The 14,851-nt window shown below is 39.0% G+C and overlaps 2 protein-coding genes across 3 annotated transcripts in view; both read left to right on the forward strand.

The window, feature by feature from the left end:
• The first annotated feature begins 5,056 nt into the window (after positions 1–5,056).
• LOC104419693 (D-2-hydroxyglutarate dehydrogenase, mitochondrial) overlaps positions 5,057–14,851 on the forward strand; it is a 46,134-nt gene continuing 36,339 nt past the window's right edge. Inside the window, exon 1 of one of the 2 annotated variants that reach the window (XM_039301999.1) lies at positions 5,057–5,288. In XM_039301999.1, the coding sequence (XP_039157933.1) occupies positions 5,180–5,288 (109 nt within the window). In that variant the 5' untranslated portion in view covers positions 5,057–5,179. The remainder of the gene's footprint in view (positions 5,289–14,851) is intronic. The other variant, XM_039301998.1, reaches the window with a different exon arrangement.
• LOC120288224 (D-2-hydroxyglutarate dehydrogenase, mitochondrial-like) lies at positions 5,353–14,817 on the forward strand. Its single transcript, XM_039301834.1, is given in 19 exon segments — positions 5,353–5,424; positions 5,889–6,066; positions 6,069–6,214; positions 6,744–6,768; positions 6,771–6,836; positions 8,311–8,366; positions 8,700–8,770; positions 9,162–9,280; positions 10,186–10,281; positions 10,387–10,496; positions 10,653–10,733; positions 11,280–11,380; positions 12,107–12,215; positions 12,303–12,408; positions 12,908–12,993; positions 13,068–13,193; positions 14,473–14,532; positions 14,534–14,570; positions 14,655–14,817. Coding segments are annotated over 18 exon segments (1,641 nt in total). The 3' UTR covers positions 14,567–14,570; positions 14,655–14,817.

Consider the following 14,851-nt stretch of genomic DNA (forward strand, 5'->3'; position numbering starts at 1 on the left):
GGTGATGTTAGGATGACGTAACAATGACGTCAACAATATATGGCTGGCTTCGATTATGTGATATGTACGAGGGTACATGGATCTCATATGTAGAGTCTACGGGTGGCACGTGTGGACGCGTGTGGCATCATTTGGGGGTGTGGTTTGGCTGGCTGGATTCCTTAAGTAATGGGGAATCTATTTGTGGTCTTGTGTTGTTAATACAACCAGCTATATGTCTGAAATAGACTTACAGTATTTGGCATTGATGGGTCCGAGAAGGTGGCGTGTGGTGGTAGCGATCGATGATGAAATAAGCAGCAAACGTTGCTTTAATGGCAATTGAAGTTGTGGGCCTCGTGGAGAAATGATAGCAATGCGGCCTATTCAGTTGGCGCCGAGACATCTTTGTGGAGCAAATGAGGCCCATTCGACTGGCGTTGCAAAAATTTCTGAAAGGAAAAAAAGAGCTTCTTAGGAAAGAGGCTCTGATACCATGATAAGTTTAAAGCGAAAAAAATAAAGTTATGAAATTTTCAATATATTGTATTGAACTATACATGAGCTTATTTATAGACATTACATAATGACTATTTATAGTAATATAATATTACAATAAATCAAAATAACAAGATTATGATACGAGAGATACTCAAAATCTGACAGATACTGCAATTAGACAGATACTCCTAAGTAAGATGGCAAGAAGGCTTCGAACGGACGTAAGACATGCAACTGGAGCAAACGTTTCATCATAATCAATCCTATACTCTTAAATCTGAGATTTATCTAATGCTTGTAACTCATCCACCATTGCTTGTTGCCAAAAAGGATTGGTACGAGCTTCCCTATATGTGTGAGACTCGTGGAAAGAGGCAATAGTAGAGTAACAATTAAAGTAACAAAACTGAATAGAAGGTTGACTAACATAGGTAGAATGGCAAATATGAGAAGAAGATATTTATGAGGGTAGAGAATCCACAAATGGCATGGATATGTCAGAAATTGCTGAAATGAGATCACCGGATGTATTTGCATTAAGACTACAAGAGGACAACTCCAAAGAGGAAGATACAAATGTGTCATCTTTAGGAAATAGTTCCACCAAAGGATTGTTATAGAAACAAATGGTTAGGGATGACTCAAAAGGATGGAGAGATGAGAATATCTAGTGTTCCCAAAAAGTAACATGATGAGACACACGTAGATGGTTAGATAATGAATCCCTACATCTATACTTTTTGTGCTCAATGCCACACCCAAGAAAGCAACATAATTGAGCACAAGGTTCTAACTCCGTGCGTTCATTAGGAAGTAGATGCACAAAATATGCATTGCCAAAGACTCGAAGAGGATTGTAATTTGGAACATTGCCGTATAAGCATTCATAAGGAGATACGTTACCTAGAGTAGGTGATGGAATACGATTGATAGTGTACATGGTAGTGTGACAAGCTTCTCCCTAAAACTGTTCTACACAAGAGGAAGAGATGAGGAGAGTGTGAACAACATCTAAGGTATGTCTATGTTTTCACTTTGCTCAACATTTTGTTGCGAAGTTCCTCGACAAGAACAATACATGACAATACTATTTTGAGAGATAATTTTAAGAAACTCCGTATCTTTATATTCCACAACATTATCGGTACGAAAAACCTTGATATCTTGAGAAAATTGTGTTTTGATCATGGCAACAAAATCATGATAGATATTAATAAGTTTAGAGCGATTTTTCATAAGACAAAGCCATGTATAATGAGAGTGATCATCAAACAAAAATCACAAAATAATGAGATCCTCCCACAGTGGGACTAGGAGATGGCCCTCAAATATTGGAGTGATTAAGATCAAAAGGAGCACGAGAGATGGAGTTATTGAGATCAACCGATAAAACATGATGTTTTCCTACTTACAAGATAAGCAATCAAAATTTTTATTGTCAACAGAACCTAGATAACCACTGGAAATCAAAAGACCTAATTTAGAGATAGAAGCAATGACCCAAATGATAATGCCAAGTTTCAGAAGAAATTGTGACAGCACAACTAATGAATTAGTTTAGAAGTTGAAAGGAGACAAGTTCAAACAAACGTCCCACTTTACGGCATGTCCCAATTATTTGTCCCATTCGTGGATCCTACACATGACAACCATTTGAAGAGAAATGAATGTCAAAACTAAGTTTACATAATTGCCCCATATATATCAAGTTTAAAGAAAGTTTAGGAACTAAGAATGTGTTAGATAAGGACAATTTTAGTGTCAAAATGATTTTGACTTAAATAGATTGGAATTAAAAGTCATGTGATTACTGTAGGTAGAATCAAAGAACTATGAATCGGGAGTAACTTGAGTGACCGATGGAGCGGAAGTGCTAGGGACAATGGAGCGAGAATTACTAGATTCTCGAAGAATAGAATGAAATCCTTTAATGATAGAGTAACAGATGAGTCTTTGGCGGAACCCTCCATGACAGCAACAGTGGATTGACGTGCAGGTTGAGATGGACCTCTGTATGGGGATTGGTTGTTTTGTCCCTGTAGGTTGCTTGGACTGCGGTCAATAACAATTGAATGCAAGATGACCATATCGATGGCAATTATTGCAATATTGTTTGCATATGGAGGAAGAACTAGGAGTTGCAAGTACTGTGTCTATAGGTGAGGATATAAAGTGTTGCATTGTCAAGGTAGCAAGTCTAGTCTCTTCGGTTAACAACTCTGAGACAACTAGCTCAAGATGAGGTAGTGGATCTCAATATAGAAGTGAAGCTCACATAGGTTCAAATACATCATTAAGTGCCATAACAAATTGCATAACCCGTATGCAATCGTGATATTCAGCAAACTTGCAAGCATCTTCAAGTAATGCCAGTGATCCTAGATAGCATGCATTGATGATAAAAAATCATTAATAGATTGATCTGCCTTTGATGCATGCAATGTAGATTCCATAATAGCTAATACTGACGGGCAATATCCGAAGTCGAATATTAACTAGCAAATAAGTCCCATGCTTCCTTGGTCATATTAAGATGATCAAAGTGAGGTCTAATAGAGAGATTGAATTGTTGCGAAACCATGTAAGGATCTGATAGTTTTTGCTATCCCAATCCTCTAAGCGTTCATTAAACTTGTCCTTAGTTGTACCAATAGTTTGAGTAGGTTCATGAATATCACTGGTGACATAGCGCCAGAGTTGGCATCCTTTGAAAAAATTGGATATTTCTTGAGCTAATAAAATATAATTGGAACCATTTAAAATGGCCTGTATAGGTAACTTCCAATTTTTCCATAATATGCAATAAAATAGTATAGTTCAAAGAAAATCGGCACTTCCAAAGTTGATATGCATAAAATAAGGCAAAAAATAGATTTAGGATGTCTAAATACCTCAAGAACCAATAAAAAATGTGAAGAACCAATCGGGTTGGTAGGTGCGTTTGTTTGTGTTTGTGTTTAAAAATTGTTAGGGAATAGAAATAGAAAAATTATTTACGTTACGGGAACAATTTTGATCGAAAGACGCATTTGTAAACTTTGTTAGGGAATAAAAAATGAATAGAAACGCGTTTGGTAAATTTATATTCTTTTTTTGTTTCTTTTAATTTTTTAATATTTTTATTTTGCTTTTCCTTTTCTTTCTTTTTTTCTTTTTTTCTTCTTTTGGCTGGTTGCCCGCCATGTCGAGGCCGTGACCGGCCCTGGACGGCCGGCAGCCTTGCCCGGCCACGGCGAGGCTCGCCAGATTTGACAAGGCAAAGTGTCGCCGGCCCGGGCGAGGCTCGGCCTTGCCGGATCTAGGCGAGCCCGAGCTCGCCCTGAGCCTCGCTCACACCGGCGACGCTCCGGTGAGGTCGCCGGCCCTTGACGGCGTCACCGGCCCTCAATGGCCAGTTGTTGGCCATGGCCGATGCTGGCGACCGACCAAAAAAAAGAAGAAGAAAAAAAAAAAAAGAGAGAAGAAAAGAAAAAGAGAGAAAATTTGTTCTTCAAAAGTGTTTTGAAACAAAAATAACTTTTTTGTTTTTATTTTCGTTCCAATTTTGTTCGAGAACAAAAAAAAAGATTTTGAACAAAAACACAAACAAACGCGTTTCTATTCTTTTTTTGTTCTCGAGAACAGAAAAACAAAATTTTTGTTGATAGACAAGAAAAAAGAACATAAACATGCACGCCTTAGTAAACTGATTTGGTCAACGTCAGTGAACAATGGTTAGCACAGGTCACGGTGGTCAATAGATGACATGGCGAGTGATGCGCTAGATGATGTGGCAAGTGACGTGGCAATGACATGACATGTGACGTGGCATACGAAGCGGCGGTTGATGTTAGGATGACACAATGATGACGTTAGCAATACATGGCCGGCTTTGATCACTTGAGACGCTCGTGGGTGTGTAGATCTCTCGTGCAGAGTCTTCGGGTGGCGTGTGTGGGCGAGCGTGGCGTTGTTTGGTAGCGCAATTTTGCTGGCTGGATTCCTTGAGCGACGAAGAACCTATTTATGGTCTTGTGTTGTCAATATATCCGAAATAGACTTACAATATTCGACTTTGATGGGTCTGAGAAGGTGGTAAGTGGTGGCGACGTTCGGTCACGAAACAAGCACTGGAAGTCACTTTAGTGACAACTGAAGTTGCAGACTCTGTGGAGAAACAAGAGCGATGCGGCCTATTCGGTTGGTGTCGCGACACCTTCGTGGAGCAAGCATGGCCTATTTCAATTGGCGTTGCAAAAATTTCTCGAAAAAAAAAAAAAAAGAAGAAGAAAAAGAGCGTCTTAAATATCATAATAAGTGTAAAGTGAAAAAAATGAAGTTGTGAAATTTTCAATATATTGTATTAAACTATACTCTAGCTCAGTACTGCACGGGCACCGCACTCTGCGGGTGGACATTGGCTGCACATGGACTGAAAAGGATTTGCCGGCCGTTGCATGCGTGGGGCCCATCATCATCATCTGCCGCCGCTAATTCCTGCTGCTGCAACCTGACGGCCTGCTGAAAATGATTTCTTTTGTCCGGCTTCGGGTAAAAATCCAAATAGAAGGGGGCGTTGCGGTCATTTCATCCCCTCGTTTCGTCTCTTCCCGGACGGCAGTAGGAATCTCACTCGTCGTGGACGCCACTGAGAGCTCGGGCTCTGCAAAGTCCCGACGAGAAAGTAGTCCTCCAAGTTGGGTGGGGAGGAAGGAAGACGATGAAGATGGACGGGTGGAGAGCTTCGGCTCGTCGCATCCTCAAGCTCTCCTCGCGTCCCGCTCCCGCTCCTCGATTCGCCCCCGGTCGCGGCAATCCGGCTCGCCACGGTACGGTCGCTCCCAGCGAGCGCCTCATAAACTCGGCTTGCGTTTTTTCCGTTGTTCGTCTCGAATGGGAATTATGCGACCGGAGCATCGTCGTGCTGTTGCTCGCTTCGATTCCGTCGTTCTGGACGTTGTTTCGGTAGATTCTCTGGTGGAGCATGATGATGTTTTTTGTGCTCCTATTTATCGTCCGCGTCGTGAGGAATGAGGTGCGCCGCCGATCAGCCGGCGACTCGTTGACTGAAATTACTTGGTTTCTGAGTGTTCGAGTGTTTCCTGTCCGATGCTCGATCGCATGATGGAATGCGATCGGGTATTACAGGATTGCGCGTCGCGGTAGATGACATGGGGTCGATTGTTTTGTTTTTTCCACGGAATGGAGGTTGGACGAGCTAATTCGAGAGCAATCCGAGTGGCATATTAGAAGCAAGATAAAACAGTAGATGAGTTACTGTGTATGCACCCGAAGTCTCGAGTTGTTCTTACATAAGAATACTAAATAACTCTGTCGATGCCTGAACTCGCTCGTGATTCGATTGTTGATTACGGTTAATGGACATCGGTTCTAATAAACACATCCTGATGACACTGTCCTGAATACAGGCTCACTGCATCGCTCCGGCGGATCTTGCCGGGAACTCAATTTATTTCGGACACAAGCAGCCTCTTTCCGTGCATTTACATGGGAAAGAATGTGCTTTGGGAGTAAGCTTTATCCAAAGTCAATGCTTTGGTTCCGTGGCCACAAAGATTCAGAGGAACCCTGAGTTCGCCACGATAAATTGGATGACATAAGGTATTTTAGGGACTTGTTGGGGGAGAAAAATGTTATCCAGGATGAAGATGCTCTCCTGGCTGCAAATATGGATTGGATGCGGAAGTACAAAGGTTCGAGTAAGCTTCTGCTTCTGCCTCGGAGCACTGAAGAGGTCCATTTCTTTCTTCTTCTTGATATATTTGGTTTCTCTCGATGATGAAACATTCTGCATTCGACCTCCGAAATGTCAATGCAATAGTAGATATCTTTTTCTTCAAAAGATTTTGTGAGTCGCATAGTACCTCGTGCTTGGTTACATTGGTTCATATGACTCTCAAGCCTCAAGTATGAGACAGTTGCTCTCTCTCTCTCTCCCTCTAAAAATTTTGGAAGTTGCATATTATCTTGTGCTTGGTTACATTGGTTCATATGACTCTCAAGTATCAAGTATAAGACAGTTCTCTCTCTCTCTGGGTGTTTGTGCATGCACGTCCGCGTGTCCCACTTGTTGATCCGCACACTTTTAGGCACACTATAATAATCTTAAGTTCTTAATAGATTTGCTGTACATTTGAACACGCATGTTGCTCACATGTTCGATGTCCATTCTGCCTTAAATACCTCTCTTATTCAGTCTTCTGCTTTGTTCATGCTGTCATATAGTTGATTCATTGAATGCTTGTGAAAATTTTTCGTCCCAGGTCTCTCAAGTTCTCAAATATTGTAACTCAGATGCTTGGCTGTTGTTCCTCAGGGTGGGAACACTGGTCTTGTTGGAGGAAGCGTGCCTGTTTTGATGAGGTACACCTGTTATTGATATGATACTCCTCTTTTTTTTTTTTTTTAATTTAATGAAATTCATTGCATGCATGCGTGTGCGTACGCACTGACCAGTCTCCTTTTTGGTCTCTTTATAATATTTTAATTTACTACCATCTAATTATGAATGCCTGTTCTGTTATGAACAGACTTAACAAGCAAGAAAACCAGTTAGTCAAAATGGCAGATGGCACTAGGAAGAGAGGGCGCATGCTGAAGTTATTTGACACCATCACATCATTCTCACCTATTTTCTTCTTTTACCTAACATCAGTTTTGTATATTAAAATGTCCTTCCTGTACCTAGAGAATAGCATTAAGAATCTAGATTTGTAATTTACAAAACTTGAAATTTTTACACATCAAGCCGCCTCATATTTCTTTCCTTTCATACTGCGAAAAGCATGTGATAATCTTAATGGTTTCTTTTTCTCATTGCTTTACAAGTATCTCCATTCTGAATATCTGTTTATAGCTGAAGACATTGACTATTGAGACTTGAGAGGATATTAATGTTTTTCTGTGGTCCTAGAGAGTAGACAATGTTTGGTGAATTGCAGTAATAAAGCTGAATATTTTCACATCATATCCTTTGAATATTTGGTATAAACTGTATATAAGTGTAAATGAACCTAAAAATGCACAAATGAAGATGGTAAGAATATGATTTTAGAGTACAGATAAATGGTTATTTTCTATTTTTATAATGTCACAACTCACCAAAGAAAATCTGTTTTAGAAATTGCTAGGAACTTCTAGTTGTGCTTCCATGTTGACATGTTTTGACATGATGACTGGCAGATGGAAAACACCATATAGCCAGATGGCCTTCAAGAGTGTGCTACATAAAAATTTGGTGGTTAAATACACTTACGAACCGACTTTTGAGGGTTCTTTTTAGTGGTTGAATTTTACTTGATAGTATCCATGATCCTTAAATTTTTATAAGTTGTTGGATATAGGGCAATCGTTAGAGTTCTGTGACAAAAGAAAATCAAAATCATGCAATCAACAGTTGTTTACCAAACTAAAGTGTATAGTAGCCAAATCTTTCTAAAGTGATCGTGAATGGGAGGAGTGTTTGAATTTGGGAAAGCTGTGAGAGAGAAATTCAGCTAGTGGAATCCAACTTAGATTCTGATTTTCTCAGAGATTTGGCAGAAAAATGGTTTGTGTTGCCTATTGTTGTTGATCCTGAAGGTGAACCACTATTGACCATGCCGTTATCATGTGTGTTTGGCAAAAATTGGGCGATTGTCCTACAACTGCATTATTTATGGAGTTTTGAAAATGGCAAATGTCTCAAAGTGAAGTTTGAGCACTAAAAGTGGACAACCTTGATTAGAAATCATAAGTGTCTTCAACACTAAATTTATTCAGCATAATCTTTATAAGAGTATGCCTGATATAGCTTGATTGCCTGCAATCTGAATGGCTTTTGGTTATTTATTCCACAGGTGATTGTGAACTTAGGTTCCATGAATAAAGTCATATCTTTTGATGAGGTACGTTATACAGCACAATGGATTGTCATTTTATGCTGGTTCTCCTCCAAATAACACATATTTTTTTCTGTAGGATCTGAATTCTCTCTACATGCTTGTGAGACTTCATTATTGAATCTTTTTTAGCATCAACCTTCTTATTTCAAGAAGGTTTTTCCCTAAAATTATCCTATTAGGCGCACTTTTTTTCACTGGATACTTCATCTCCTGCTTTGGGTTTTGATAGCTCTGCGAGCTCTGTTATTCAGCAGTTTGACATGCTGAAGTCATTGATAAGATGTTGAGAAGATATTTGCTTCAAATTATTAGAAAACTTATATTAGTGTTTTATAGGTTAGCGGTATACTAGTTTCTGAAGCAGGGTGCATACTGGAAAGCTTGGTGAATTTTCTAGACAACAATGGGTAAGTGCTATTAGGATAACTTTATTTCTGCAGAGCTCACTGAGGATTGTGCATCTTGGGGAATGAGAGGTTTTGTGCATGATGCCAATAACAGAAACAAAGGACAGATCATAAATAGTTGCATAGACATAATTTTCCTGGAAGGGAACAGCAGGCTGTGTATGTGCAGATCGTGAACTCTGCTATTTTCCCCAAACCAAATACATGCTAAATGTATCTTCATATCCTTAAATTTGTCTTAGTGGAAATTGATTTCCTGATCATCCTGCTCCTGGTTGTAAATTAGAATTTGCGCATATGATTTATTTATTGGAAGCAAAAAGAGATAAAAGTTATGAAAATGGCAGACCTTCACCAACTCTGTCTTTAAGTACATCATGCTTCCATTCAGATTTATTATGCCACTGGACTTAGGTTCAAAGGGAAGCTGCCAAATTGGAGGAAATGTTTCAACTAATGCTGGTGGGCTGCGCCTTATCCGATATGGCTCACTTCATGCTAATGTGCTCGGTAAGTAGATCTTCAAAATGTATAGTTTCTTTTTTGGGAGAGAGAATACTTAGTCTCTTCTTCTTCTGATTATCATCTCTCCCTTTTGCATAACTATGACGATGGCGCTGGATGTGTAGTTACTTTCTCAAAGGTTTAAATTTACATGGATTGCAAAATTTAATCTGCATCCATTTACGTTCCAAATCAAGTTTCTGTGAAGTTTTAGGATAGTGCAACTGGATAAATGTTTTCACTCTTCGTTGATTGTGTCCTAATCTTTCTATTTTGGTTAATCAAGTCCCAAACCTTTTGAAAGAGGTGCAATCAAGGCTTGCTCTCATCATTGGTATAATTTGGTCACCAGAGAAAGGACCCTTTCAGCTATCAGCTTTATTTGCAGTTAAGCATAATTTTGGACTATAATCAAGGAATAAAACACGAGTTTTCTGAATCATAGAGTAGCAAGCTCAATTATGGAATCAGTTGAAAGAAAATTTAAATATTATGTAACTAGGTAGTGTGAGAGGAAAAAGTATTTTGTATTATTCAATAATGTTCAATATATACATAAAAAAATAAACCTAAAGGTCCTAAAGACTACTTTACCTTTTTTACTATAATAGGAGGAGAACCCAACTTTCTTTATTCCTTGATTTGTATGACATTCTGGTTTTAATTTTCCATTGATTCATAAATTCAAATTCTTTGCTCAATTATTCATAAAGCCCATGTGTTTTTTTTTCTTTGATTATGGTTGATATAATGATTGATTTGTGAAGAAAAACAAACCACTACACATCCTTCAAGGTTTAGGACTCAATTGCCTACAATAGAACATTTAAGACTTAACCGACTGACTGCCAAAAAGTTTAGGACTTCTTTTGCTTTTATGCTGGAGTTCATAGTTTAGGTCTGTGTTGCAGGTCTTGAAGCAGTTTTAGCTAATGGAGATGTGCTCGACATGCTCGGTACTTTACGCAAAGACAACACTGGGTATGATCTGAAGCATTTGTTTATAGGTATAATCAATATGACGGACCATTTCTATTGACAAATTTATGGTACAACCCATATGATTAATAGCATAGTATTCCACTGAACAATGATTCTATTTGATGTTGTAGGCAGTGAGGGGTCCCTGGGAATTGTTACAAAGGTGTCAATTCTGACTCCTCCAAAGTTATCATCAGTTAATGTAGCTTTTCTTGCATGTACAGACTATTTAAGCTGCCAGGTAAAATTAGTTTCTTCTCCAGATTGACACATTTTCCAGAATGACAACATTTTGATCTAGACCATAACCTTATAATCCGGGCATACTCTGTCCCATGGTCTTAAGGCCTCTTTTAATTGAGCACAAGTCAGTATCATTTTTTATCATGTGCATCAGAAACTTTTGTTGGAAGCGAGGAGGAAACTGGGAGAAGTTCTCTCTGCTTTTGAGTTTTTGGATGAACAGGCAATGGATCTTGTAAGCTTTCTGCACATTTAACTTTCAAGTATTACATCAGGCATTTTGTACATAGGTACATAACTATCTTATCCTTTGAATTTGGATATATCGCCTACCTTGGAATAGAGTTGTAAGTTGCAACAGGATCGAATGTGGCTGCTAGAGCTGCCATCTATATACCATTTATGTCTTACAGTTTCTGTTCTTACTTCCACTTTCCATAAAAAATAATTTTCACATCCATTTTCCATTACAGTTGACTGCATGTCACTCTAGCAATTTTCAGTAGTTTGTTCCATTGCTTGGTCTAGAAGATGCTACATTTATGACCATCTCTTCGTTTCCCGTTATAGATTGTGTGCTTCTTTAACTTCCTCTATTTTTTTTTTGTCTTTCTTGGCGTGCTGTTTTATGACTATGAAACACATGGCTTGACTGTTATAGATGGACTACGTCTAAACTAACACCTTTTTGCTTGACAGTCTATTTATTACTGTGAAGCAAATCTTGAAAGTAAAAGTAAAAGTACATCCTTAAGCCAAGTTATTTCACTATTCGTGGCAGGCACTAAACCATTTAGAAGGAGTCCCAAATCCATTACCTCCTGCACTGCACAAGTTTTATGTTCTGATAGAGACGACAGGGAGCGATGAACGTTCAGACAGGTAAATCTCTTCTTCTACTGCTCAAATTGAGGTGTTCCATTTAAGTCCACATGAAGCTGTGATGCACTATAACCTGCATCTACTGGAAAATTACACTCCTCTCCTTGGTCACTGCCCAATTTTTATTATTATTTATATTAACTGGCCAGGATGCAAGATTACCTTTGAATATTCTTCATTGTTAGTCTGAATTAACTGGAGAGCTGTGAAGGCTCCAATATGAAGATCTTCAATGAGGAAAGTGAATCTAATTTCAATGGGGATTCCAAGCTAAAGACAAATTGAATCCTTGCTGATCTTATCAAAGCAGAGTATAGATATTCATTCCTGGATTTTAAAGTTGTGGGCAATCAGATTTCTCAAACTTAGGATGAAAGTTCATCACTTTGTTATTCTGCTGCTCAAGTTTAACCTTTGAGATTAAAAACTCGTCTAGAATATAGTGCCTGACCTACTTTATGCAATTCTTGGACTTGCAATTAGAATGGAAGCTCACTGTCAAGAGGCAACCCCACACATTTTGCAATTTGGCTTTCTGCATTACTGACCTTTTCTTGTCAACTAAGCATATGAGATTGCAATAGCATATGTGTGCTGGGTATTTTGTGTTTGCAATTTGGTGGTAACTTGATAGTGCCATGCATAGTTTGGTTCTGCTGCAGCGAAAGAAAAGGTTATGGTCCTTTTATCACCTTTATACATAATATTCAATTTGGATAATTTCAGAGAAAAGCTTGAAGTTTTCCTTGCTCATTCCATGGAAGAAGGCTTGATTTCAGATGGTGTTGTTGCACAGGACATCCAGCAGGCATCATCAGTTTGGAATATTCGTGAGGTTTCCAGTTCTCTGTGATTTCTTATTATTGTCAAATTCCTGCTTACATACATTGGGAGTAGCAATAGCCATATTGGTGCATCGCAGGGTATAGCAGAAGCATTGATGAAAGCAGGGGCTGTCTACAAATATGATTTATCAATACCTGTTGAAAAGATTTATGATATTGTGGAGGAACTGCGAAATAAACTTGGTGAGAGAACTTATTGCTGTTACACATTCAATACTTGAATGCCATGATATTCTTTTTCCAGGTCTATAATCTTAATGTGGGATGAAAAGAGTGATTTTGTTACGTAATGTGAACCACAGGTTTTATGTCTTAGCAGGTGTTCTGTTGGCTAAAAGATACTCCATTTTAGAATCCTTAAGAATCTAAGCTGGTCCAACGTCTCACTTCACCTCTGTCATACATCACAACATGTTGCTGGAATTCCTTGTTTGCATGTTTAGGAGGTCATGGACTATAAACCTGAAGGTGAACTTTAAGAGTGAAATCAAGCTACTTGTATAAATCGTTCTAGGATGTTTGTAGCCATCAGTTTTGAGATTGATATTTACAGTGTGATAGACAGGAGTTGCTTCTTCCATGAATGTAACCAGCATTTTGTCACTTGTCATAATCTTCCAAGGACACCGGAGCATGAATAATTAGCCAATAATAAACTTTCTATTGGTTTTCAAATTTGTAGGACACTTGGCCAGGGTCGTGGGATTTGGGCACCTTGGAGATGGAAACCTGCATCTCAATATTTCATGTCCTCAATATGATGATGCCGTAATCTCCTTGGTCTTTCTTTAGAAAGCTTCTATGCATTTGAATACAATCTCATAAGAAGGGGTGCATTGCAGGTATTAGCACAGATTGAACCTTTTGTCTATGAATGGACCTCTAAGCATGGTGGAAGTATTAGTGCGGAGCACGGCTTGGGACTGATGAAAGCTGATAAGATTTTCTACAGCAAGTCACCTGCAGCTGTAAGTTGAGCTTCTTGCAGCGGTACTTGGGTTTATAACCTGGAATTGCAGACTTAAGTATTTGTAGCATTCCATAGTTGTTGATATTTCGATGATCGTAAAGCAAAACTTGTTGGAAAACAATGACCGGGAAAGGTATTTGGGGTGAGATGCACTTCTCATAGGGAGTAAAGTTTGACATTGATATATTAGGGTGAATAAAAGCAGCTAGTTTAGATGGTTAATATCAGGTACTCAGAAGCTTCTTTGCAGCATATAGGGCAAAGAGGAACAACGGTCATCCTTTGTTGGACATGGTCTACCATTTAAGAAACGGGAGATCTAGTTGAGAATCTATGGTTCCTCAGAGCTTAACTTATATGGCAGATGATAACAACTGTACTGTGTCTAGGTGTGGCCTTTCGTGAAAGAAACATGGTGTGGGCAATACTTGTATATGGGACTAGAGCTCTATCTAACACAAAGTGGATGTGGCAAAGACTACTGATAGAAAATGGCCCCGAGCTGGGAGCTTGGGATGTTTATAACTTACCTTGAAACTTAGTTGCTTGGAGGCATTGCGTTTTACATAGTTTAAGGTCTGCCTAAAAATGGTTTTCTGATTTATTGCTCATGTTTAACAGCCATTTTCTGCCCCAAAAATGTAAGCTGTCTAGAAATGGTCCAAAGTAAATCCAGCATATTTGTGAAAGTTCCCTCTCTCATGCAAGTGAGATGTGTGTAGTGCACTAGCTGGACATAACCACATCAAGGCCATAACTAGTGACTAGACCACAATAACAGAAAACTGACATAGTAAGGATGACTAAAAGGCATTGGACATTGACTCGTGCCCCTAACTGTGTTGAACAGCCCTTATCCCCCTAAGTTTAGGTTGTCTGGAGTCATTCCCATAATGTATACACACCATTTTTCCTAGTAGTTCATGACATTCTTATAGCTTGATCCATTATCTATATTAGATAGACACTTCTATTGGTAGCAATATAGACGTTATTTCACTCATTTCTATAGCTGAAAGATCTTCTAGCCCATTGGGCAATCTAAAAATTCATGAGAAAGCATGCTCTTTAGATGTCTCGGGTAAAAGTGATCAACCCCACCCGGCCGCCATGCCCGAGGTAAATGGGTGGGCTCGGGCAAAGATCGTACATGATAAAGCCTGGCCCGCACATCTTTGGTCAGGCCCTGGCAAAATTTCCCTATGACCACCTCTAGTCGAGGTGGATTATTCTTTTTCTAGTTGTGCAAGTTGGTGAATAATACTCTGCCTGTATAGGTGCAATTGATGGCTTCCGTCAAGAACTTGCTGGACCCCAATCACATACTTAACCCGTACAAAAGTTCTTCCCCATTCTCTAAGTTCCCCGTGATGAGGTTGGAAGTCCTACGCACTAGATGCTTTGTCTGCTTCTCAGTTCTTAATTCAGGCTTTTAGTTGTAACTAAGACATTGCTACAGCAACTGCAGGAACTAATCGAGCATAATCTCATGGTGAAGAGTCACGCTATTGTGGGAAAATGGAGGAGTTTTCTGTGTAGATATCAATCATAACATTGGCTCTCATATCTGGGAGATGTAATAGAGTATCTTATCTCTGCAATATAAATGCTGTACGCAATAATAAGGTCATGTTCATTGCTATGACAGGATAATCT

Source organism: Eucalyptus grandis, chromosome 9 (assembly GCF_016545825.1).
Source record: "Eucalyptus grandis isolate ANBG69807.140 chromosome 9, ASM1654582v1, whole genome shotgun sequence".
In the NCBI taxonomy this organism is placed as follows: domain Eukaryota; kingdom Viridiplantae; phylum Streptophyta; class Magnoliopsida; order Myrtales; family Myrtaceae; genus Eucalyptus; species Eucalyptus grandis.